This window comes from Chelonia mydas, chromosome 9 (assembly GCF_015237465.2).
Source record: "Chelonia mydas isolate rCheMyd1 chromosome 9, rCheMyd1.pri.v2, whole genome shotgun sequence".
NCBI classification, from domain to species: Eukaryota; Metazoa; Chordata; order Testudines; family Cheloniidae; genus Chelonia; species Chelonia mydas.
In genome coordinates, this window is record NC_057855.1 from 86,398,259 (window position 1) to 86,425,210 (window position 26,952).

The 26,952-nt window shown below is 39.8% G+C and overlaps 1 protein-coding gene across 9 annotated transcripts in view; it reads left to right on the forward strand.

The window, feature by feature from the left end:
* TENM1 (teneurin transmembrane protein 1) overlaps positions 1-26,952 on the forward strand; it is a 517,886-nt gene that overhangs the window by 470,357 nt on the left and 20,577 nt on the right. For all 9 annotated transcript variants that reach the window (XM_037909021.2, XM_043523191.1, XM_043523186.1 and 6 more), the window contains 4 exons: positions 7,633-7,999; positions 9,976-10,486; positions 17,771-17,943; positions 19,763-19,998. In XM_037909021.2, the coding sequence (XP_037764949.1) occupies positions 7,633-7,999; positions 9,976-10,486; positions 17,771-17,943; positions 19,763-19,998 (1,287 nt within the window). The remainder of the gene's footprint in view (positions 1-7,632; positions 8,000-9,975; positions 10,487-17,770; positions 17,944-19,762; positions 19,999-26,952) is intronic.

Below are 26,952 nucleotides of genomic sequence, written 5' to 3' on the forward strand. Positions count from 1 at the left end.
TTTGTGGCATACCCCATCTTTCCTCACCCCACAATGAAAAGGGCAGAGAGGAGATACTATGGCCCCTCTAGGAGATTTGAGCACCTGTACACACATCCGTAGATAATGAAAGTTAGCTGACAGCATGACCTTGAAAGTTACTGATGGTTATTTGACAAATAGTTATTTATCACAAACTACAAAGTATGGGTCCGATGTGTAAAAGCACCTACATGACTTAAGAGTCTAAGTTCCATTGATTTTTTTAAAGTCAGTGAAACTTGAGTGCTTTTGAAAATTTTACGCTATATTACTAAATAAAGATAGAGTGAAATCCGGGCTCCGCTAAAGTCAATGGGAATTTTGCTGTTTGATTTCAACGGGGCCAGGATTTCACTTGTGGTCTTGAAAACTGTGTGAGCAGGAGCGATCATTAGAAGAAAGGGTGTAAAGCAAGATGAGGAGCAGGACAGAGACAGAGCCCAGTGAGGCCCATGGAAAGTGGAGAGATGAGACATAGCCATGGCCAAAGCAGGAGGAGAACTGGGGGGGAAGGCAGTATTGTGAAGGTCCAAAGAGGTTAAGATATTGAGAAGGAGAGAATGGCTGACAGTGTCAAAGGCAGCAGAGGAGTGAAGGAAAATGAAGATGGAATATAGGCCCTGAGATTTCCCTAAGAAGGGGTCACTAGAAATGTTGGTGAGAGCAGTTTAATGGAGTGAAAGGAGCAGAAACCGAACTGGAGGATGGAGTTAGAGAGGAGGAACTCAAGGCAGAGGTTGTAAATGTGTTCAATTAGTTTAGAATAAGGGGGCATGGTAAGACATTTAACTGAACCATTTAGAGTTCATGTCATAGGGAATGGCCTTCTCTCTAAAAGGTGTTTGTTCCATGAATATAAAAATAAAAGTGGTGATTGCTTTGCAATAAACATAAAAACTGCAATTGATTTGTGTTATCTCTTCTCTCTAATTGCCTCATATATCAGTCTGGAATTTAGGGAACTAAATTCATCCAATAGCAAAGCATGTTTTATGGGTCTGCTTCCTAACAGGGAAAAAAGGCTTTTTTCTTTTTCCCTTGATGGACAGTTCATATATAATGAAATGTATTCCCTTGAAGAGGGCACTCACAAGTCCTCCTCTGCCTTAAAACTCCAATAATACCTGGGTGTAGGGGCTGTGTAGGCTGCATGGCTGTGCACAGGTCCTTTGCACCCCTGTATGCTAGAATGGTAGGTTCCTTCTCAACTCTGAATAAGTCAGCATGGAAGGTGGGTGGGCAGGCCAGGAGACTATTAGATCTATGTTTATATGGAGCTAGTGGGCACAAACCTCTGACCAAGGGATGTGAAGGTGCCACAGCAGCTATTCCAGCTAAGAGACTGGAGTAGCAGTTGCCTAGAGGCTGCCAGGCTACTCTCCTAATTACAAAGGTAGGTTTCATTCTGCATTCCCCACCTAGTTCCCCACACAAAGCCCATTTACTTGGGCTTTATGCTGGAGAGTGATGAATGTATACGTTTTAAATGCAATAACTGCTATAATTGAGTTGTATAATCCTGCAATAGCAAGGGCACCAAAAGCAAAGACTTCTTATTAAACAAGTAAAGGGATGTAGTCGTACCATAAGAAAGAGTCCTCCAAGTGTCTGACTGCAGTGAGCTAAATTCTCTCTCCAGATATCATTTTTAAAAAATCTAGGCTTCTTAGAGAAACTGGCAATGTCAATGTCAACAAAGGAAAGGTCCTGGAAGAGAGAGCAAACTGTCAGAAAATGATGAAAAATATCTGCAGATGTCAGCGCTGAGAAAATGGAAGGAAATGTAGCAAGGCATCCAGCAGAAAGTTTAGGGAAGCAGGGCTGTCCTGCCTCCAGCAGTTGACCAATAATGGACTTCATGAAAATCTGATCTTACATGAAAGAAATCAAACAAATGCTTTTAATGGGCAAAGGTTCTGAACACAAGAAGAGAAGAGCAGACTATATAAAAGGACAGTCTGTTGACTGAAAATGGTTTGGCCTCTGTTGAAAGAGTAGCTGTAGGTCTCTTTGAATAGGAGGAGATAAAAAACTAGGTTAGTGGCAAAAGTAAAACGGAGGAGTTTGTGATCAAGTTTGAAGATGCCTATCCAAAACGGAATAAGAAACTGATTTAGCATAAATGGAAGCGCTCAGGGGTGAGCTGTATAGATATGAAGTAATCCATCATGCTGTGCCATAAGAAAAACATCTTTTGGCAGGAATGTCATGCTGCTACATGAAATTGACTTAAAATATACCAACCAGGCATAGCTAGAAAACAAAGAAACAGTGTGTCCTATGCTGTGGATTTGATGTGGCCTGCCTTAATCACTGATGAATGAAATGTATCCAAGTGCTAAAAAATCCTGTGCCCTAACACTTAAACCAGGGGTGGGCAAACTACAGCCCGCGGGCCACATCCAGCCCGGCCCCTGAGCCCCTGGCCGGGTAGGCGAGCCCCCAGCCCCTCCCCCGCTGTGCCCCCTCCTCTGTAGTTATGCCGCCACGTGGACAGCGCAGCTGGCGGCCGCCCACCTCCCAGGCTTTCAAATAAGCCTGTCCTACCGCTCTGAGCGACATGGTAAGGGGCGGGTGGCGGTCCTGGGGAGCAGTCAGGGGACGGGGGCAGTTGGATGGGGTGGAGGTTGGGGGGGGCAGTCAGGAGACAGGAAGCAGGGGGGGTTGGGTAGGGTGTGGGATCCTGGGGGGGTGGTTAGGGGTGGGGGGTCCTGAGAGGGGGCAGTCAGGGGACAAGGAGTGGGGGAGGGATGGATGGGTCAGGGTCCCAGGGGGCCTGTCAGGGGCCAGGGGTGTGGATAAGGGTCGGGGCAGTCAGGGGATAGGGAGCAGGGGGAGTTGGATAGGGTGTGGGGTCCCAGGGGGGCCATTAGGGGCTGGGGGTCCCGGGAGGGGGCGGTCGGGGGACAAGGAGCAGCGGGGGTTGGATGGGCTGGGGGTTCTGAGGGGGGCAGTCAGGGGGCAGGAAGTAGGAGGAGGATAGGGGGCGGGGGCCAGGCTGTTTGGGGAGTCACAGCCTTCCCTACCTGGCCCTCCATACTGTTTCACAACCCTGATGTGGCCCTCGGGCCAAAAAGTTTGCCCACCCCTGACTTAAGCCTTTGGTGTCCTGTGATAACTCCCGTTAGGGTTGTTTTTTTCTTCTAATAAAACTAAATAAAGAGCACAAGTGGCTTGCTAAACACATACACAGTACTGACGTTAGCAATATTTAGTAACCAACTTGAGCTCTTTATTTAGTTGTAATGCTTGTCTTTTTGAAGAAGCCAACTTATTTGAAGGAAAAAACACCGTGAGGGTTCAGAAGCAAACACCCAAAAGTTAGCATGAAAGAGATGCCTGACGCCCAAAACCTTACCACTGAGTTCCGTGGGAGTTATCTACCCTATCGAAGGTCGCTGTGCCAGACCCAAAAATGTGGTGAAGCCAAAATGAAGGGTGCAGGGTTCATATCTGTGATTTAAGTTCATCTCGCCTTTCTAAAACATTTGAGTTAAAAATGTTTAGAAAGCCAGGCAAATAGGAGTTAATTTTGCACTTCACCAACAAGGCACTGACTCTAAGTCTCAGCAACAGTAGAGGCAACACGAGAAGTCGACATCTAAATGCAGAATCCCACGAACCCTGCATGTTAAAATAAATATGCAAAAAGCATGACTGTCGGAGCTATCATTTCACCTTGCATCCATTTCCATCGCACAAGGTTGTTAGTCCCCCGTGAACTAAAACTAGACTGTCGCCCAACGATTTGGGTATGTGAGGAATGCAGGATTGGACCTTAACTGTTACCTCAACAACCTGAATTTACTTCAGGATAATCCGCAGTGCCACATGCAGTCAGTTACATTGTTTGAAAGGCAACAGCCCTTCAAATAATAAAAATACCATTTACAGTTGTCTTAATTTTAAGGAGTAAGAAAAATAAATATAAAAGGGGTAAAGACTGTTTATATGGGGTTTTGAAGTACCGCTTCCGATTAAAGAGCATAATATCATGCCTAAACCTCTATCTCTAACTGAAGGGCTTTTATATGAACAGATTTTTAATAGCCACGAGGCACAGTCCAATCAAATGAGAATTGGAGTGGTCTTCTGTAATTTGTGTATTAGACTTGGATGAAGCACCAACTGACTGTTTAGTCAGAGAGAACTGCCAGAGGGTAATTTGATTTCATGGAAAAGAATACAAAGAAGTAGAATAACCAGTGCATTTTCAAGGTGGTATTGAATCTAACAAACATGGTGCAGTATTTGCTCAGATGTATCTGAATTCCCCTGATCATGTGAGGAAAAATGAAGATCTTATTAGGCCAAATTCTGCTATGATACACCAGTATGATTGTACAGTAACTCCATTAGCTTCAGTAGATATTTCAGATTTACACTAAGGTAACAGAGAACAGACATTGACCCTTTGTAATCATAACTGTACAGGTCTCCCCAACTAATATTTCATCTGTTTATTTTGATGTACACAAAAAAGCATCCATCAACATATGCCAAATCCTCAACTGATCTAAATCAAGAAACCTCTGTTGAAGTCAATGCAGCTATACTGATTACTTCAATTGAAGATCTGGCTCCCTAGATTTTCGGTGCCTTTGACTTAAATTAAAAATACAGTCACATAAAAACCTATTATTAGCCTAAAATCAGAGAAGCTGATAGCTTGGCCTGAATTTACTACATTATGTCTGCAAAGTCACAGATACTAGGAGGAACTCAGATTAGCCAATGAGCAAAGGCAATGAGATTCACCCAAGGTGTCCACTTGCAAAATAAAACCAGCTTCAAGACTTTGCAGATGTTATGGTGGAGCGTCTCCTTTGTCTCACACAAACAAATATAATTATGGTGGAAATAGTTGTTTCAGCTTGAAATTTCCACAACCAGCACAGCCGTGGTTTATCACAGATCATCTCTACACCAAAGTGACATATGAGGAAGAAGCAGGGAAGTAGGTGTTTCTTTCCTGCTACCTTTAATGTGTTCTTTGCTTTTTTAATTGTCCAACATCTCTGCAATATGAGTACATTGAAGGCATATTTTATTGGGCCATCTAAGTCTATTTTTAGGCATTATTTTCTGTTCTTACATAGTTTTGTTCAATTTCACGGTGATCCCTCACTTGAAAAGAGCAAACCAGAATGAAGGCTGAAGCCATATATAAATCCAACCCTAGCTCCTGCTGTAGAAAGCAGAAAGTCATAAAGAAAACGAAATCAGCACCTCTACAACTGGAATCTGTTCCCACTGTTTCACCCCCATCTATCGTCATTTGGAATGACTCAGCCTCCTGCTGCAGTAGAAATCTTGAACCCAGCAACGTCAGTCTTAGTGCCAGTTATTATGCTATCTAGCAAAATGGAGTAAAAGAAGGAATCTGATCATTCAGTGAGCTTCCCTAGTTCTGTGATGTAGCCAGTGCAACCACCCAGGGCGAGACATATTAGTCACATTGCCCTCGCTTTATTAAAACATCAATTATCAAACCAGCAACATACTTCTTGGAATGAGCTTATTCAGGAACTATTGAAGCTTGAGTAACTGACCAGACTTTTCCTTCAGCCTGGTACCTCAGCAGATCTCAGACAGGCAGGTATCCCGGGATACCCATACTCTTCACCATATGTCATCCCTTCATGCTGATTCTTACGTTAGCATCTGCAGTCTCTGAATTCACGGAGGTTTGAATTAGCACAGTGAAAAAATGAACAGCAGCAGCAGTAACAAGAACAAAGTAATGGGTTTCAGAGTAACAGCCGTGTTAGTCTGTATTCGTAAAAAGAAAAGGAGTACTTGTGGCACCTTAGAGACTAACCAGTTTATTTGAGCATGAGCTTTCGTGAGCTACAGCTCACTTCATCGGATGCATAGCATATCGTGGAAACTGCAGAAGACATTATATACACACAGAGATTTGTTTCATGGTCTCTGTGTGTATATAATGTCTTCTGCAGTTTCCACGATATGCTATGCATCCGATGAAGTGAGCTGTAGCTCACGAAAGCTCATGCTCAAATGAACTGGTTAGTCTCTAAGGTGCCACAAGTACTCCTTTTCTTTTTAAGAACAAAGTAATAGTTGCCACAAAATCTTCTGCGTGGAATATGTTACATTTTATTGATTTATTTACTTATTATGTATTAAATATTTAGCCTCGAAAGTCCCGTTCAGATGAAATCACTTCTTTTCTCAGAAACACCAACAGTCAAAAACAGACTATCATGTAACCTTCATGGCTTTATTGTTATTTGACCCTTCAGTAGCAAAACTATGGTTCAAATGCTCCCCTGGCCAGCACTGGGAGGAGGCGCGGGTCTTCTAAAAGCCTGCTGACCAGGCCAAGATTCCTAGGAAGAACCCCAGTAGGGGGCATGTTGCTGTGTTCTTTTGAAACAGCAGACTGCACTCCCGGCTAACATGCAGCAGACAGCAGCATGTGAGCTAAATGAATGGGAAAGGTACTGGCCATACCCCCTGGCTGGCAGGCAATGTTCCCGGGGGTCATGATGCATCAGAAACAATGGCACTGGGGTCATGCCTCTAGCACTATTTTGAGCACTATGTTGGAAATCTTGCTTTTGCTGCTGCACTGAAGTAAGACATTCCCACTGATCCTTACCACTCCCTCCCACATAGTACAGGGCAAAATCTAACCATAAACATATAGGAATTACTTAATCCACCACTGAAATATGGTATTCATAAAACAAATACAATCATTACAAGTACTTATGATTAATTAGAAACTGTATTGTGTTATGAAGAATTAACTAGCTAATACTTGGGATAGTAGATAAGGCTTATTAACATTCCTCTCTTAGTGAATAAGCATTAAAAAAATATCCTATTCCTCTGCTCTTTAGGTTTTCCTCTTGGACTAGCAGTCAGTTAGTGTTATAACACTGACAGTCCCTTGCTAGTTTTTCACTCTGCCAAAGCTCGCTGCAACCTTGAAACAATAACATTCAAACTTGGAAAATTTTCTAGCTGATGTTGCATGAATTGTGTGTGTTTTTATTTGCATGAATGCATATGTATTATTATGTTCCTGCCTAAATGGGCTTGTGCAAGTAGTACATTTAAACTTCAGATGATGCTAAGTTATAATAGAAATAAGAATTTCTTCCACATTAATACTAGAAATGATCCAACCATTTGAAAATGCTTTGCAGAAACTTTTTCAACAGCCAGAGAAACATGCTTGAAGTTGTAATATAATGGCACACCAATGACATCCAAAGACCACTGGATGCCCAGATACCATGGTGATGAGCACAGTTTAAAAGTGTGTATATAAATGGGTCCCCTATAGTTATTTAAATAGCATGTATTCCCTAATACTATTTTGAGGTTGTACCCGTCACTTGTTTCTCTTTTTTAAAAGCAGTAATTACAAGTTTTGTGGATGTTAAATACCACACGAGTTAATCACAATGAACGTTATAATAAAAATGGATAAAGATCAGCCACTCATCATAATGCAGAAAACATTGCCAATTCATTTTCTTTCTTTTTTTTTTCCTTCATCCATCATGAGACTTCTATGGAAAATGATTATAGGAGGAGAAAAAAGCCACTTAATCAAATCTGGTCTTCTTTTTGCAGGTGCGGTTAGAGTGGCCAACAGACCTCGCAGTCAACCCTATAGACAACTCATTGTATGTACTGGACAATAACATTGTGCTACAGATTTCTGAGACTAAGCGTGTGCGAATTATTGCGGGTCGCCCTATTCACTGCCAGGTACCAGGCATGGATCATTTCTTGGTCAGCAAGGTGGCAACCCATTCAACCCTGGAATCAGCTCGAGCAATCAGCATATCTCACAGTGGGACACTGTACATTGCTGAGACAGATGAAAGAAAGATAAACCGCATACAGCAGGTTACAACCAATGGTGAGATCTCCATAATTGCTGGAGCCCCGACAGATTGTGACTGCAAGATTGACCCAAATTGTGACTGTTTCTCAGGTGAGCAGAGGCTAATCATTTCCCTTCCCTATTTTGTTAAGAGCCCATAGTCTTGGTTTGGGTTACAGTATCTGCAAGAAAAAAAAGCTATAAAATCGTTCTTTTTCCTTGAGAAGCTGAAAAATTCTGTAACAATTTGGCAAATCTTTTTGAATTCATTTAATTAAGCAGAAAAGAAACGTGTATCTTTCCACAGTAGGCACTGAAGGAGCCTCCGGGTGGGCTTCGTCTACCCTGTTTTGAAGCAGATCATTACGCACAAATCTAAATTGTCTCTGAGCCTACGTCAGTTTTGCCTACCCATTTTCAGATATCACCATCCTCCGTCAGAGCTTGGAATTTACCTTTCAGTGCCAATTACTTGGATTCCACAAAGCCCTTTTTATCGAGTGTCCCAAAGTGCTTCACATAGAATGTAAAATCCTATTTTGTGCCTCCTCTAAACCTGAACCACAGAGGATGTTCAAAAGTTGCCTCTTGCTGCACATTTTAAGTGGTGTAGCCAGCACCACTTTGGCACAACACACACTGTGTGTGTGAGTCAACACTTCTGGCAACACAAGCTGCTCTCTCCTTCACACACCAGAATACTGGGAGCCAAATTATGACTACCTCCTTCATAAATGCTCTGGGAGAGGAGAATGCAATAATTTATTTCACAGTCTTCGTCCACCACTCCAGTGCAGTCATCTCTGGCAGGAAACGTGGTAGCAGTTTAACAGGAACAGCAACACAGCACAACATCTTAGATAAGAAAGCGGAGTTACCATATCTAATTACAATACTACAGGGGAGAATTGTCGATAGGCTGGCTGTAATTACACAGATGGGAATTTGGCCAGGACACTGGAATTAACACCCCTCCTTGGTGCCAGAGGATCATTAATGACCAAAAAGCGTTGTTTGCATCTGATATGAAGAGAGGAAAAAATCAAATTGTGGTCCAAAGAGTTTGGTTCACTGACATGTCACACTGCAGTAGTAATGAAAGCACCAAGTACACCTCTAAGTGACATCAGGTTCAAACATAGGTGAGATTGACCTCTAAAGTTTCCACTCAATGTAACCTTATTCAACTAGTAAAGGACAACAATGGAGATTCTGCCAGCGCTCCTTCGGGTGCAGTGACCCCAGGCTGAAAAGTCTGGAGGAAGAGATGTGCAGTAGAGTCCAGTCCAGTCCTGATAGTTGCCAGTGCTGGCTGGGAAGGGAACATGGCCAAAAGATGTGCCAGTTCAATGCATTTCCAAGACAGTGAGGTTTTTGTGAAGCAACAAGTGCAACTTAAAACTCTCCTCCCCACGGGCAACCTCAAGAAAGCGCCATACTGCAAACACTGTCTCCCCTTCCCTGGCAGGTGAAGCTCCTGCTCATGCAAGGAAGTCTGATTGCACTAGTGGAGGTAAATGGAGCCCAGGATCACCCAAAACCCCCCTTTGATCATTTCAATTTATCAGGGCCACATAAATTATCATGAGTTTTTTGTTGATATTTCTCGTTTGTTCTGTACTACAGTTTATTACATGCTGGTTGGTGGGTTGGGTTTTTTGTTTTAATATAAACTAATCTCCACTTGTAATTGTATCCAAATTACTGCTATTTATTTTATGAGTGGATATTTTATTTATGGAATTCTTGTACTTTGACTATATGACAGTGGGAAAGAAGTGAGGAGAGAATCTTCAGTTGTCATTATTTTGTGCTTTCGCATCTTACAATGCAATAGTTTTCCCAGCAACAGACTTTTGGATTTAGTAAAATTGGTGTAACTGAGATAATGGCATTTTATTGTTAATCTTCAGTGATGCTGATTCAGAATTACACCATTTTAGATAATGGGTTTTAAAAAAAAATTGAAAAAAAATTGGTTCACTAACTCTTATCAAAGATTCTGGAGGCAGAGTGTGGTGCCTCACACTGTGAAAGGGTAAACACAGAGATTACGGATTACTACAGTAATTATATTTCTTTTCCAGGTGATGGTGGATATGCCAAAGATGCAAAGCTGAAAGCACCTTCTTCTCTAGCAGTCTCTCCTGATGATACACTGTACATAGCAGATCTTGGCAATATTCGCATCCGTGCAGTCAGTCGAAACAAGGCTCATCTCAGTGACATGAATATTTATGAGATTGCATCCCCAGCAGACCAGGAACTGTATCAGTTTACCACCAATGGGACCCATCTTCACACACTTAATCTGATAACAAGGGACTATATTTACAATTTCACATACAATGGAGAAGGAGACATTGCCACAATCACTAACAGCAATGGGAATTCAGTTCATATTCGCAGGGATGCTAGTGGGTTGCCTCTGTGGCTAGTGGTGCCTGGAGGCCAGGTGTATTGGCTAACAATAAGCAGCAATGGTGTTCTGAAAAGAGTATATGCTCAAGGCTACAATTTAGCCCTGATGACATATCCTGGCAACACAGGTCTTCTAGCAACCAAAAGCAATGAGAATGGATGGACAACAGTTTATGAGTAAGTTCCTAACTTAAAACATCTTTTTCTTTACTCTGAAGTCTCATAAAGCATGCTATTTGGAATGAAAATTGTATTTTTTCAAGCCAGTTCTATTAATAACAGTTCTAATAACTGGGCACAGTACAAGAAAGTAGATCTGTTGCATAAGCTTATGCAATACACAGCAGTATTAATTCTTAAGTGTCAAAGCCTGCTGTATGTGAAAGCACTTTACTTAGTACGTATTAAGTGTTACAAAAAGTACTTGAAATTATACTTCATTTGACCTTTGTTACTTAAAACCCCTACTATCTGTAAGGTATGTTTGTGACTTTGGTTAGACAGCAGCGGCAGGAGCAGAGAGAGAGAGCTCAAGTCTAGAAACAACTGAGGGAATGAGGAGGGTCCATAAAAAACTTTGTTTGGAGTGGGACCTTTTTGCATCTTGGATTGCATTTAACTTAGTTGATTAGTGTGGTTGAGACTACAAATGAGAATAGAGGCTGTGGCAGTATCTTTGTTACTCAGGAAATTAGCAGAAGGTGGTTGAGCAGGTGAAGATGCAAGTGAGGAAATGGAGCAGGGAATTTACCTTGGGGAGGAAGGTAAGAAGGGAGAAATAGTATTAGCAGAACACTTGACTTAAACTTGGAGAGAGTGCTGCAAGAGGAAATTAAGTTGGGGATCTTAATGAATGAAAGTACAGAGATAGAGAAAAATGGAAAAGTTTCCAACAGTAAAAAAAGAGGATATATAATAACTAGCAAGCGAGTCCAGGAGAAAGGCCGGAGGAGTGGTGCACGCTAAATATAAACTTCAAAGGACTTCCAAAGAGCAAGAAAGGATGGTTAAAGGTGTCAGTCAAGCAGTGGGGATACAGAAGCTATGGAACATTCAGACTAACTGGATGGCATCCCAGAGGGAGGTTGCACCTAAGAAAAGGTTCATGTTTGTTTCAAGAGATGTGTGACACTTCAGGATTCCTTATTTTTTACCAATTTATTTTAGCGTTGCTGGTTAAGGATACGAAGAGTGATTGATTAACTTATGCAAGTTAACACTAATATTTCAGAGGTGCTAATAGGAAGGAAGGTTAAGGAAAGTTTTCTTTATTGGACAGTGTGAAAAGAATGAATTATGGTCCAAGACTAAAAATGGAAATAATCAGGTTAGATATGAGCAGAAAATACAGTGAGAATTAGGTAATAGCCAAAACTGCCTAGCAAGATAGTTGAGTCACGATCATTAGAGGGCTCCAGAAATATGTTATATAAAGTCTGAGTGGGATTGATGTAGAGAAAAACTGCTGCTCATTGCATAGGCTGGGATTGGATATCTAAGATCTTTTCTCATCCTGACCTCTATAATTCTGTCATAGACAGATTAAAAGGGTTGGCATAAGCCCACTAAAATGGAGACGTGTACATTTTTGATGAAGTGCTGGAAAAAAATACCATATATGTTCTTCCTAGTTCACCTTTTGATCTCAGGAATTTTACTGATGGAAATTTCAATTATAATGGACCAAAATAATGCTCTCCAAATTAATCCAGAGTACTCACTGTGTCCCTGGTGCTGTTGTGACAGTGACGTGACAATGTTTTCCCCTGTTCCAAGAGCTTAAGATGTAGATTTACATATATATATGTTTCATGAATAATTGAATTCAGTGATCTACAACAATGTGTATTATATTTCATTTTTAACTTCTTTGTCACAACTCCGACAGTATGGACAGGTCCCATTTCAATACATTTAGGTCTATGGAATCAGTATCTAAGCCACTGGTCAATCACTTTTTCAAAAAGATTTCATAATAGATCCAGGTCATGTCTATTACTTCTTAAAATAATTAGCAGTGCTTTGTCTTTCATTTGAGTAGTGGATAACCTTTCAAGAGCAGATTATTTTTAAGTATGTCTCTCTTGGCAGGTTTCATTGGCTATTTTTACCCCATCCCACTGAAATGTATACAGGACATTCAGTTCAAAATACTTTAATGGAATTATTGCTTGAGTCTGTTGCTCTCTGGCAAGTCATTTGCTCAAGCATAACTCAAGCTTTATGGTAACATTATTTTTGAAGAGCTCCGTCTTCTCATAAGTGCTCCCTGTTGGATGTAAGACAGACTTCGTCACTTGGAGACACCTGTGTCTTGAATGGGTATAACATTGTCTGACAACAAGAAATTCAAAAGAGCACATTCTAAATGAAATATGTCACATATGACTAGCATTAGGAAGTTTTGCTAAACTTAACATTTCTTCAGACTTTCATTATTTCAACTCCAGGTGATGTAATTTATTGTCATCACTCATGCTAGAATGTGATTTCACTGCGATGGAAAGGGAAAGAACGGAGAGGCTATCTGTTTGTTATTCTCTCACTATTTTTTTTTCTGTATGATCATTCAGTAGAATTTACTTATTCCCATTACAAAATAATAAGAAGATAAAAAATTAAAAATGCAATACTGCCATAAATATTTTTGTCAAATATTTTAGGTCATCCTTCTAAGTATGATGAATGTTTCTATCCATAATTCACCTGTAATAATTATATATGTTCCAGGTGGAGCATTAGACCACTTATAATTTGTTTCCAGTGGGGTACAGTATTAGGGTCCTACCCTGAAAACTCTTATGGCCAGGAGTAAAAGTAAAAATACCAAACAGGCCCATTGATTTTTCAGTGACTACTTGTAACTTCCAGTGGTGTTTACATTAGGGCCCAAATGCTTTTCTTCCAAGCATAATTACTACTGCTGTGAATAATCCCATGACAGATGAAATATAACACACACATTTACAGTCAGTGGGACAACGCACAGTAATTAGCACTATGGTTGATAGCACAGGTTTTCAGGATGGAATCGAGCCCTCCTTCTCTGAGGGGTTTACAAGATAAGATAGTCCCTGTTTATTGTTTACGCAGGCAGTATTTTACAGATAGGTCAGGATACTTTCCACATTCCAAGCACCTTGATTTTCACTTTGAAAATGAGATGTTTTGAAAGGGTTAGATGCATCTGAATTGCTGCTGGATCCTGCATAAAGATAGGGTTGGAGCCAGGAGAATTAATATATGAACAACTTTCAAATGAAATTGCTTGGAATCGTGTTTCCTCTTTAAACCAGATTTGCATTCAAATCTAAAAGTTCAAACCACGACACTGTCAAGCTGAAATAGGGATGAGTTTGTTTAACAACATGTATCATACATACATTGGAATACGAGCAAAGATAATGAATAGTTCAGAACATCTACCTGTATGTCAATTTCCCTCTCTGAGAGAAATTATGAAGAGGGAGGAAAACCACCTACAAAAGCACTTGTCACCCATCTACTATTATCAGATTAAATGGAAGTGCTGAAAGAATGCTTGCATAAAATTGCAGTTAATGTACAATTTTCAGTCATCTTTTTTTTAATATTGTATCATTAAAGCCATGAAAGGGGATATATTTTTGTTAGGGGCCTCAGTTAAAAACTAGTACAAAAAAAACACATATCAGAAAAGGTTCCCTTTAAATCATTTTATTTTTTTATGTTTTTCATTCTTATCCTTAACTATATACAGTATATAGAAATGAAAATAAGCTTTGAATGTACATGCTCCATTGTGCATCTCATTAATTGGTGAGCACTTCCTCATGTGAGTAGTTCCACTGAAATCAGTGGGATTACTTTCAGGATTAAATGGTCACTGACCTGAGTGAGGGTTGTGTAACTGAGCCCTAAATTAACGTTAATAGGTCCTGATTCGAACACTCTTACCGTGTGGTGAATAGTACCTTGCTCTGCAATGATTCCCATTGATCCCAAGTATGGTACTCATGGTACCATACTACTACTCATCATGAATAATGGTGGCAGAATCTGGTTGTGACGGGTTGGATCACCGAAACTCCCTTGGGGCTGCCACTTGATGTGCCAAGACTACTTCTTCCCCTGCTTTCCCTGCCAACTTGGGACTCCAGCACCCTGTCTTGCTGAGCCAAACACACCAGTCTGCTCCAACACAGACCCAGGGTCTGAACCACGTGCCCCAAAGCTGCAGACTTAATTGATAGCAGTTTAAGAAGTGTTCCTGTCTTTAACACTCAGATGCTCAATTCCCAATGGGGTCCAAACCCCAAATAAATCCGTTTTACCCTGAATAAAGCTTATATAGGGTAAACTCATAAATTGTTCGCCCTCTATAACACTGATAGAGAGATATGCACAGCTTTTTGCCCTCCCCCCAGTATTAATACATACTCTGGGTTAATTAATAAGTAAAAAGTGATTTTATTAAATACAGAAAGTAGGATTTAAGTGGTTCCAAGTAGTAACAGACAGAACAAAGTGAATTACCAAGCAAAATAAAATAAAACATGCAAGTCTAAGTCTAGTACAGTAATAAAACTGAACACAGATAAAATCTCACCCTCAGAGATGTTTCAATAAGTTTCTTTCACAGACTGGATGCCTTCCTAGTCTGGGCACAGTCCTTTCCCCTGGTACAGCCCTTGTTCCAGCTCAGGTGGTAGCTAGGAGAATTCTCATGATGGCCGTCCCCCTTTGTTCTGTTCCACCCTTTATATGGCTTTGGCACAAGGCGGGAATCTTTTGTCTCTCTAGGTCTAAATGAAAAAGCACCAGGTTTAAGATGGATTTCAGTACCAGGTGACATGGTCATATTTCCTGTGTGATTCCAAGCCTTCATTCCTCCCAGCCTCCTTCATTCCTCCCAGCCAGGAAGGCCTGCCTGCAAACAGAGCCATCCACAGTCAATTGTCCTGGCTGATGGGAGCCATCAAGATTCCAAACACCCTTAATGGCCCCAGGGCCTGTTGTAATTATGCAGAGTTATATTTCATATTTCTAGTTTCAGATACAAGAGTGATACATTTATACAAATAGGATGACCACACTAGTAGATTATAAGCTTTGTAATGATACCTTACAAGAGACCTTTTGCATGAAGCATATTCCAGTTACATTATATTTATACTCATTAGCATATTTTCATAAAATCATATAGAGTGCAACGTCACACTGGTTTTCAGGAGTTTTTTTTGGAGGGGACTGAAAAAGATCTTATGGCCAGATTGTGGAATCTTTACTCAGGTTGGTGAACTCTCACTTATGTGAGTAGTTCCATTAACTTCAGTGAGATTACTCATTTGGATACATGTTCATCAGTGCAAGGCTTCTGCAATCTGGCCCTTATTGTTAAATGTATAATCATTCATGTCTACATCTACAGTGACCCTGAGTAGCATATTTTCCTGTAGTCCCATTTTCATCAGCACAACTGTGTAGGGAGTTATGTATACCATCATATGCCATCATTAGGGTGGCAGAATCAGACCCTATATTTTATTCTCAAATGAGTTCCAGTAAAGGGGCAATAAAAAATAGGCAATCTGAATGTTCCAGCTAGCCTCTTCCATCGGTTCAATCAGGCAGGAAATGAAATATGATTGACCAACTTTCATGGAGAGTTTTCTAATGATGAACAATAGTGATTTGAATTAGTCAGGTTAACCAGCAGCTGTGTAGTTGGTCGATTTCCATACAACCAATATGGGGGATGGAATGTATACAAGTGTTCATAATATATATGAGTGTAGTAGAAAAAGAGAGAGAGAGATAACTATAATATTTCTAGCATTTGATTAATTAATTTGGCAAAAAAGCAAATTGTTCAGCAGTTATGTCTGAAACATGTTTTCATCTGAAAAGAACATCTGCTGTATTTTTCTCTTCTTTCTTTTTATGGGGAATCCAAACTTCTTCCCTCATTTTATGCACAAATACTTTTAGGGCCACATGGACATTGTTTGGCTAATTTAGTCTTTTGTACTACAGCAATGCTGCCAGTACATTAAACAAAGACCATGGTCAGATCGCATCTGTAAAGTGGAATGGCTCCATTGAAGTCAATGGAACTACACCACTTGATACACTATCAGAGATCTGGCCTCATAGTGTTTTGTAGATATGGGGAGAAAGACTTTAAAATATTATAATCTAACTATTCAGAAATATGCCCTTACTCACATGACTAGTCCTAACTCAAGTAAGTAGACCTGTAATTTCAATGTGTCCACTTGGATGGGTCAGAAGTATTCACATCAGTGGGAGCTATAGGACTGGGGCCTTATTATGTAGCAATGCCAGGCACAGAGTGGTGTTCTGCATAATTTTTTTCAGAGAGAGGTTAGTCAAGCACCTTCATCAAGCAGCTGGCTATAAGTCAAAAGTATATTATTGTATATCATTGAAATTCCAAATAGTACTGCTTAAATATTTGTTAACAACTTGCAGTGATGAGATATGAAATGTGATTTTTTTTCAGAATTAAAACAATTATCTTAAGTAGTAACAATATTAATAAAACCACAAAATCAAATGAGAGCCTTGAAAGAGATCAGTTTGACTGAGATTTCGGGTCAGTCTATGACCAGGCTTTCATTCTACTTTACTGCTGTTCAGAAGGTCACCTCAGTTAAAAGAGTACAAACATATTTGTAGAAGTGAAAATCCATTTGAGATGTTGTTCCAGGTCTGTGTATTATTCACTTTTTCGTAATGTGAGCTGATACATAATGTTCCCTGAAATAAAATAATTCACTCAACACTGATGAAGTATGGGTTATCTAAAATGTTTAGGTCCAGTTACTGCTGCCCTGTGTCATGCTGAGCAATTCTTACTCGAGTAATTCCATGGGAAATACTCATATAAGTAAGTACCAAGCAGGCAATATAACCATTACGAATTGGATCCTATGTATTTACTTATAACTGTAGGGTTTTTTTAATTTTTCATAATACATTTTAAATATTTAAACTTCAGCAACAAAATATTATGTTTCTATTTGGCAGTATCTAAGAACTAGGATTTAGTTTGATTCAAATATTAGAAAATGTCATTGTTAGTTATCTGAATGCAGAGTGACCTCTAGTGGCAGCTTTCCTATATCACATCAAAGTACGTTTAAATCACCACGGATTGTACATATTGCAACTTAACATGATAGAGGTGATTCAGACAGTGGTTTTACACTACACTGACCTATTACCTATTTTATCCAGCAGTACTAAAAAATATACCTCAAATCAGAGATAAAGAATTCAAAAGTAGAAGAATTAACACAACATTTAACATTAATTAAAGTCAAAAATTTACCTTTTTATTTATTGTGCAGTGTTGGCATTATTTAAACTTGTACCATATTTGCTCGTAGGAGCACATACAAATGTATATTGACGCTCTCCAAAGTTCTGTAACATTTGAATCTTCTGTTTTCTGAGGTATGACCTTGAAGGCCACCTGACTAATGCAACGTTTCCAACGGGTGAGGTCAGCAGTTTCCACAGTGATGTTGAAAAACTAACAAGAGTAGAACTTGAATCCTCAAACAGAGAAAATGTGATCACAGCTACAAACTTCTCAGCTACCTCTACTATATACACTTTAAAACAAGGTAATTAAAGCACCTCTGTTTCTTTCGCCATAATTATTAAATTTGAAACTATAGCTGTTTGCATTTTTATCAGTTTGCCAAAAAAATCACCTTATTTTATCTGATTGTTTCCTCCCAACTTCAACACAAATTTCTAGTTCCTGTTTTATTATACTACCAAAGTAACTACTAGAAATGGACTATTGGTGGGTGCACTTCCAACTATGAGTGTATTCAGAGGTCAGTGGGTACACTGTTCTTTTAAACCTCTGCTACCTCTAGACTTTATGAGTAACACCATTTAATATCTCAATATCAAAGTGGTAAGAATTGTCTTTAATGCAGTTAGTTTTGTCATTCTAAGGAATACCACGCAAAAGATTGACTTGCCATATCGACACTGTAATATGGAAATGCCATCAGTGGCTGATACGGGGAATTCATTCCTGGCAATGCCACCTTCTAGCAGTAGTTCTCATAGGAATAACAACAAAACATGACCCATATCAGCTGCTGAGTACATGAAGGTCGGTCATGAATACCAAGATTCTGAGTAGAAACCTGTAGTTACCATGGGAATTCCCTGGGAGCGCTAATCTAGTGAGATATCATCCCTTCTGATAGGGGTCACTCTCTTGCTGAAATATGACTAAATGCCCTGCCTCAGATTCCTGAGGTCATTTAACAAAATCTCTTCTAAAATATTCAGTCTACTAATAGTTTTTCTTCCTCCTTGAATTTTTTTGTTGGTGGTGAGAGGTTTTTTTATAGGAGGTGGGAGGTGATTGAGCTAGCAAGCAAAAAATAGAAGTGTAGCCACCATAGTCCGAGTGGTGGGCAAAGCTAACCACCTGACTACAATCCCATCCCAGACCCTAGGTCCATAGTCAGGTGACTAGCTATTGCCTCTGCTCAAGCGATTGCAGCTACACTCTATTTTTAGTGCACAAGCTCAATAAAAGCTAGTGTATGTATGTCTCATCGAGCTGGAAATTACACCTTCCAGCTCCAGGGTAGATGTACCCTGAGAGGTGCAGCACAGAATTCACAGCCTGGGGAAGGAAGACTTAAGGTGCCTTTAAACCACCTGAGCACTGTTCCAATCCAGGACTGCTCCGAGGCCTTCAGCATAATTTAGACTATACTTGAAGCCTGTCTAAGCTTATGGCAGCTTCAAGTGGGTGCCCTATGGTCTGCAGCACTGCCTAGATTCTTCACAGCATTTCTTGTTCTGGTATCACCACTGACACATCCCCTCCTGCTGCCAGCTGCACCCCTGACATGCTCCCTATGCCAGGGCTTGTGGAGGGGGTCCTCAGAAGGCAGCCTTATCACTGATTTCCACAGCATCTGTGCCAGGGAAATCCTCCCACAACCAGAAATAGGGCTTTGGCTTAAAAAGGACAGAGTTGGGGGAGAGGTTCTTATCCTAGACAGTTGAAAAAATAGCTGTCAGACTCAACTTCAGTTCTTCGTTAAGTTCATTTAAGGGTTATGCTTTACTATATAAGTGGCATATTGATCCCAACGGACTAATCATCAGCATACTGTCAAATTGGCAAAAAGCCAACCTGATGAATTCACTTTTTTGAAAGCCTGTGATCTGAAGGCAGATGCCCTTTATTCAGTATGCCTCCAATATGAAAATAATAAGGCCTAAATCTACTGAAAATTTGTTTACATGTCTGAAGACCTGCAGCCTCCAGGTTACAAACGTATACAGAAGTTGGTATATATACAGCTGCCTATAAACCATGGACAAACATACCTTTGCACATCTAACATTTGCTTCATGAAGCTGGAGAACTGAACTTTCCCCATTTTCTTGTTTTATTGACAGACAACACGCAGAATATCTATCGGGTCAGCCCAGATGGTTCGCTGAGGGTCACCTTTGCCAGCGGAATGGAGATCACTCTAAACACAGAGCCCCACATTCTAGCAGGCGTTGTTAACCCCACTTTGGGAAAGTGCAATATCTCGTTACCTGGAGAGCATAATTCAAACCTCATAGAATGGAGGCAAAGGAAGGAGCAGACCAAAGGCAATATCTCAGCATTTGAGAGAAGGTTACGGGTAAGGATTCCTCTTTTGTAAAGTGCAGCATTTCTTCTGAAGACCACTGAATTCAGTCATGTTGAAATTTATTTCTTTATAAAAATCGTAAGGAAGAGTATATTTTAGAGTTAGTCCTTAGCCACAGATTTCACATGCAAATGGTTTCTCCAAAGTTCACGGGGATTCTGATCCATTGTTGTTTGATTTTAGTTGTTAAACTTGACCTCCCAATATGACTGCTTTTTTTTTTCTTTTCAACAAGGGCTAAATTGTGATTTGTGGCAAAAGCCCAGGGTGAGGGGCAACATGTAGTTACTCTGCCCCAGTAGCAGATTGTGAGTTTTTGCGTCCTGACTTCCCTTCTTATTCTGGGTGGAGGTAATCTCTGCCAGCTGCCCAGTGCTGTACCTGGGGCAGATTACTTCTGCTGGTGCGCTACTGAACTGCACTTGCCAGTACATCCGGCAGAAGGGGGAGATTAAAGCAAGTCAAAGCTACGCCTCCGTGGTGCTGTTCTCTCTCTCTCCTTGTGGTATCCACGACACAACTTGCATCTGTCATTCCCCTGTATGAGTGCATTAGCCAGGTCACAATCTGGTCCCTAATAAACAATCATTTTTAACATTGCATCCTTGGTTTGTATTTTCCTTCCTGAGAATTCACAGATTATAATGACAGATGGTTACATTCAGCGTTTGATTAACAGTAAGACCCAAAGCAACTGTTAACTTCTTTAAAAAAAAAAAAAGTGCTTTAAGAAATCAGTTATATTTTTGACACAAACACTGCTTGAAACACCTGTAAAATGAGTGGGAATATTTAATATTCAAAGTAATGATTAGCAACAATGGGGTGCATAGATATGTATTACCTTACCGTATGCCAAATTAAATGGTGAATGTATGCAATCAAATATTTCAAGGATGCATCTTGGTTGTCAGTCCTACATGATTTTTTTCTCAGCAAAATGTGTGAAGTTATTCAGTTTAATCTCCATTTTTAAACTTGGATAATGTATGCACACATGCACTTCTTTGTTAAGTATTTAATTGTTGTTATATTATTACTGCTTGTTATTTGTATGACTGTAGCATCTAGGATCGGTAGCCATGGACCATTAGGCTTAGGGCTGTACAAATACAGAATAAAAAGACAATGAATCTATTAGTGAATCATGAACCCAACCAGTGATCAGAGTGTGGTTATCATGACATAGCACCCGTCTGTTATTAAACAAACTGTCAGACTGAATGCCTTTCAGACCACTGGATCATAATTTCCTCACAAATATCTTACATATGGGACAAAGCCTCATTTGGTTTCCCTTGCATTTCCTCAGATTGTCCAGGTCACCTCTTCTTTGTCGCAGTTTGAATCCTCATTTTCGTTATGACCGGGAAAGTGTTTGAACAGTTCTCTAATATACTCTATTGGCAAATGTGCATGTTGTAGGAATGAATGGGTGGTTCAAACAGCCTTCAAGGTGCAATTCAACAGTTGGTTCATTTCTGTGTAAGTCTTTCAGACTGTGCTTAAATAACTGCAAAACACATATTTAAGTGCATTGAATCATAAAAGTGATCAATGTAAAAGGTGCATCTGATTATGTATTCTGCCTCATGCTGTGATATGTTCAAGTGCTTCATTCTGCCCAATATTTTTCTGATATTCCCCTTAAATTTTCCATTGGCTAATTTCATTCTATGTTCTTTTAACTCATTTTCATCTGCACCTTTGTTTTCCTCAAGAGCACATGCCAAAAAAGGAGAAGGTTCACAAGTGGGTTGGGCCTAGAGGAGTGAAATATGCTTAAGAAGTGAAATATGTCCATTTATTGAAAAATTATAAACAAACTAAAGCACCCGTAGATCAAGTGCTGAGTTGAAACTGCATGAAATTGCTAGTCCATTTGTTGTTCCGTTCAGTAAGAGAATCTACAGTGTATTACTCACTTGACATACTGTCATGGAAGCTCCACCCCTCCAAAAAAATCTAGCCACATCACAACAGTATCATCTTGTATTGTCATTATGGTAAATTAAAAAGAGCTTGATTGTACTCTTGAGATCTGCACACCACAGAGACCATCCACACATGGATCCCCTCTCTGGCTCAGAAAAGCATCTCAGCTGCCTATATGGAAGAGTCTTCTTCTCCCCTAGACACCACCGATAGCTACATGAAGATGGAGGGCAAACAATGGCATGCTGGGATTGGACTGGTTGAGATAAAGACAGGATTTGGCAAAGAATATTATTCTACCTATATTATTTCTTCATATCCATGTCCACCCCCATTCCCGCTCCACAATGGAATTCACCTTTGAGGGATGGTTCTTTGGGAAGCCCAAGTTAGAGGCATTCCTGCTCTATTGGAACACCACTGCCATAGAGCAAAGCCAGAGATGCGGTTAAGGCGCAGATCTCAAGGTGTCAGCAGGATTTGTGGGCCCAACCTGTGGGGGACCACATTCCTCCACTCTTACCAGAATGCTAGTCTTTTTATGTATTTGTATTCTTTTTCTGATTCTGAAAATGTAAGTGCTGGATTGAAAACTCTTATGAGATTTTCTCTCTAACCACACCTCATTGCAATCAGGGGAGAAATCTCATGAGGATATTCCCAGGGAAGGGGGCAATTTGAACTTAATTATTCTAGATTAAATGATCATTTTAAATACAAATGGGAGAAGCGTATTTTTGCTCTGTCTTCTAAAGTGTAAGGAAAAAATCATTTTTCCCCTTTAAAATTGAATCCTTTCGTGCCAAGTTCATCTGAGATTTTGTATCTTGAACAAGGGAGCTCACATGGTCACTGAGCATAGGTACCAGTACATTTTGGGGCTTGGGTTAGGATTTTTGGTTGGTTATTTTCCTCTCTCCCACCTTTTATAAACAAAAAATACTAAAGCTATGAGAGTGGCTAGCAATGAGTCACTTCTTGTGAGCATCCTGGAAGAGGTGAGCTTTCTGGAGGGACTTGAATGAGGAGCGTGTGATGGCTTGGTGGGCAAGAGAAGGCATTCCATGCTTGTGAATAGGATCAGGGATACTTCTAAGAGAAAGGACAAACTTGAGTATCTAAGCTGGTATTGTTGATAAAGTGGGCATAGGGTCACAAGTCAAATATATAGCATAGCGGGCTTGTGTCAGGCTTTGACACTGAAGACAAAAGTTTTAATTTAGTTGTGATAGAGATGGAGGAGTCAGGGAGATGTAGGGAATTGTGAGGAACAATGCAGTTAGGTACAGAGTCAGAGTATCAGTGCAGATTAGGTTTTCATAGAGAGAGCTGCATCCTGCAAGGTAACTAGGCCCTTTGAAAAGGAAAAGCAGTATAGCATCAACAACAAAAATCAAATAAAAAGCGTGAGGCCAATAGACTACATAAATTAAAGGTATTTAGGGCTTATTATTGACAAATCTTTGAAAACTATTATGTGGGTACAATTACAAAAAAGTTATGTCAATTGAGGGCTGGAATACAAATCAAAACAAGTGGCACTTTGGCCTTAGTTCATATTGGGTCACATTTTGAAAATAAAGCTACTAAGCACTTGATAATATGGGGATAGGCACCATATAAAGCCCTACAATAGCTAGATCATGCCTTGGAAAGCCACTGATGTGGGAATATGATGCTGGATTTTGAGAATATGTATAAGAGGAGGCCCCAGGGCTTAGGCTGATTCTCACTGGAGATGAATAGACTTGCGGGAGTCCTCAAAATTCAATAAAAAAGCAGGTGGCACAATCCAAAAGTTTTGAGAATGAAGGGCAGAATTCAGGTCAAATTATTTCACTTAAAATTTAGCACTGTTGTGGTTAAAGTAGCCAAGTAATTCAGTCCATTGAAGCAACCAATACAAATGCGTTTGAGTGATAGGGAAATAAATTTAAAAGCAGACAACTAGGGAGTAGGATAAAAAGAGGCCAGGTTATAAAAGTAGAAGACTTCTTCCTCTCTAGGACTTTCTAATGCTCTTAATTCCCAGTCCCCATTAGTAGGCAGCACAAAAGCATGTGACCCCCACCCCCAGAGGATTGTTAATTCATCCTTGGAGGAGAGACAGCTTACCCATGCTAGTAGCAGGCCTTGAAGAAAGGTATAAAAGTTATGTTTTTTAAAAGTAGCAAGACTGCATGGTAAGAATTCTTCTTCCCAGAAATGGAACAGAGAAGAGGATCTAGCACAGTGGTTCTCAAACTTTTGTACTGGTGACCCCTTTCACATAGCAAGCCCCTGAGTGCAACCCCCCTTATAAATTAAAAACACTTTAAAATATATTTAACACCATTATAAATGTTGGAGGCAAAGCGGGGTTTGGGGTGGAGGCTGACAGCTCGCAACCCGCTGTGTAATAACCCTGCAACCCCCTCAGGGGTCCCAACCCCCAGTTTGAGAACTCCTGATCTAGCACATTGGCCCCTACTACAGCATTCTATTTACTAAACAGGCTCCCAAAATCCAATCAGGTGGATAACTCTGAAATTAAACATAACTTTTTAAAGTGTAGAATGCTCTGACCTAGTGCCTTCACCAAATGTGCAAAACAGTCCGTATGCGTGTGTACAGTCTTTATATTAATAGTAAATCTACATACAAACAGGCATTTTAACATGAATTTTAATCTAGCAAGCCTTCTTTTTTTAATCAATTGAACTTCTGTTTTAATTGACTTCTGAAAATGAAGCAAAGGCTGCTGTTAAAACCAATGAGCATGATGCATAGTAATATATCAATTAGAATTCGGTGCTGCTTACTCCTTTCTTTTGCATAACTTAGGGAACTCAGAACTGAATACAATCCATTTTTTACAAGTGACTGTCTACAAAATTGAGAATTAGATGCCTGGCTAGTCCCACTTATTTGCACTTAAAAAAAAAAACAACCTTGCTGTGTAAAACTCAAGTCAGAAGTTTTGAGGATATGGGCTTGAACAGATATGTTTGTTATGCTGGTTAACAAATATTTTTTCCATAATATTATCAGTCCTCTAACTAGTTACTTTACAGTTATTGGGTGAGATCCTCAGGTGTTGTTAATTAGTTTGGCTTCATTGAACATACAAGAAAGTACACATACCTGCAGACTAGTTTCTATGTTTTTGGTACGCGTTAGGTCTGAGAATTGAAGTCAGTGGAACTACACCAATTTGCATCCTCTGAGGATCTGGTTCTTTGATAGCCAGTTCCTCCTTACTGGCATGGGAAAATCACAATGTAGGCAAAGTTTGTAAGCCCGCATTTGACTTGTGCTGGATATTGGAATATCCTAATTCACTTTCCTCACATTAGCTCATTACTCCGTTGTGCAGAGACTTCAGAAACCATCTTTAAGCAAAACCACTGCGATTTCAAATCAACATTTTTGTGTTGGCTTAGAAATGAGGGTTCATAATTCGGCAATCCCTTCTAAAAACCCAGTTCTGCCTTGCACTTCTGAAAAGTGAATTATAAAATAAAAAACAAAAACAGAAATAACACACTGAATTTTACAAAACCAGCAAGATGTGAATATGCCTCATCCCTTTCTGGTCTGTTTTTGATTCTTACTCATTGGGTCATGTCTGCATTTAGATTACCCTACAATCATAATATTAATAATAAGGAGAACATTAAATTTACACATAGATGGTAAAAGAATACTAGTCAAGATTTATCCTCTACTTTCTTTTCAATGTGTTTTATTACCAATCCTGGTTTCAGAGAAAGTAAATTTACTAAGAAATATCCGTCACACAAATATACCAACAAATGTAGTTGAACTGAAAATCACTTTTTACTTAGGCTCTTTAACTATCATTAGAACATAAAATGTAATAGTTACAGCCATCTACTGAAGTATGTAGGTATTTTACAACGGTAGTAAAGGAACACTATTAAATTTAGAGATGTGTATATATATAAAACCACAGGAAAGATAGTTGAAGAATCAACACCTGCTTCTTCTAGGTTTTCAAACAATTTGTATCTATAGACAGAAAAGATGTTCCTTTTAATCACTCACACTATGTGTGAACCACAGCGTGGGCTAGTACTATTTAACATTTATTTTAGAGCTGTACCCACAGGCCACAATTAGGACCAGGGCTCCGTTGTGCTGGGCATTGTATAAACACACAATGTGACAGCATCCCTGCTGTGAGAAGTTATATCACAATTTATTGTTCAAAATAAATTAATGCAAGCATTGAGCACTGGTAGTTTGAAGAAACAAGTCAATAAACAATCTATTTTATGGTTCCCTAGATGATAGTTGATAATTGCACATCTCTAATTAAAACTGAGCATAATGATAATAATGATTGTCTTTGGTGACTGAAAAATTTAAGGAGATATGTGAGGGAAGAAAGGGGTAGATGCATTTCATTGCCAGAGATCTGGGTTCAAATTTTCATTTGGACCTCACAGGATTTGAATTGCCTTCTTAATTTAACCTATTTGTCCACAAATTTTGACACAACATAGTATGATTAGTCTATTCTCTGCTCAGAAGACACTTGAAGCTGGAGTAACAGGAGTGTTGCAGGCCATGGATATCGTGCATCAAGACAGCTGGTGTACAGAAAAATGCTGGCACTATTAATTGCTATTGTTGACTGCTGTGAACTCTAATGAGGAGCAGACTATGCAACCCACAATCTGCCCTCCTCATCCAATATGTGATGTTGTGGTAATTGGGTCTACAAATTTACCATCATTGGTAAAAAGAGAGTGTAGGTTCATACAATGCCACAAGAACCTAGAACAAAAATGTTGATGGGAAAAGGTACAAAAGGGAGATAAAAGGCCTCCTGATATAATGCAAGAATTATGTTAAGATCATTCTTGATAAACAAGAAGAGAATGGAACCAAAATTGGTGTGTCAAAAACTAGGCCTAATTTTTGGACAAAATAATGAGAGGATGGGCTAGTCCACCCTTCACTCCCCCTTGCGGTTCTTAAAGAAAGAGACTTTGGGGCGGGGGG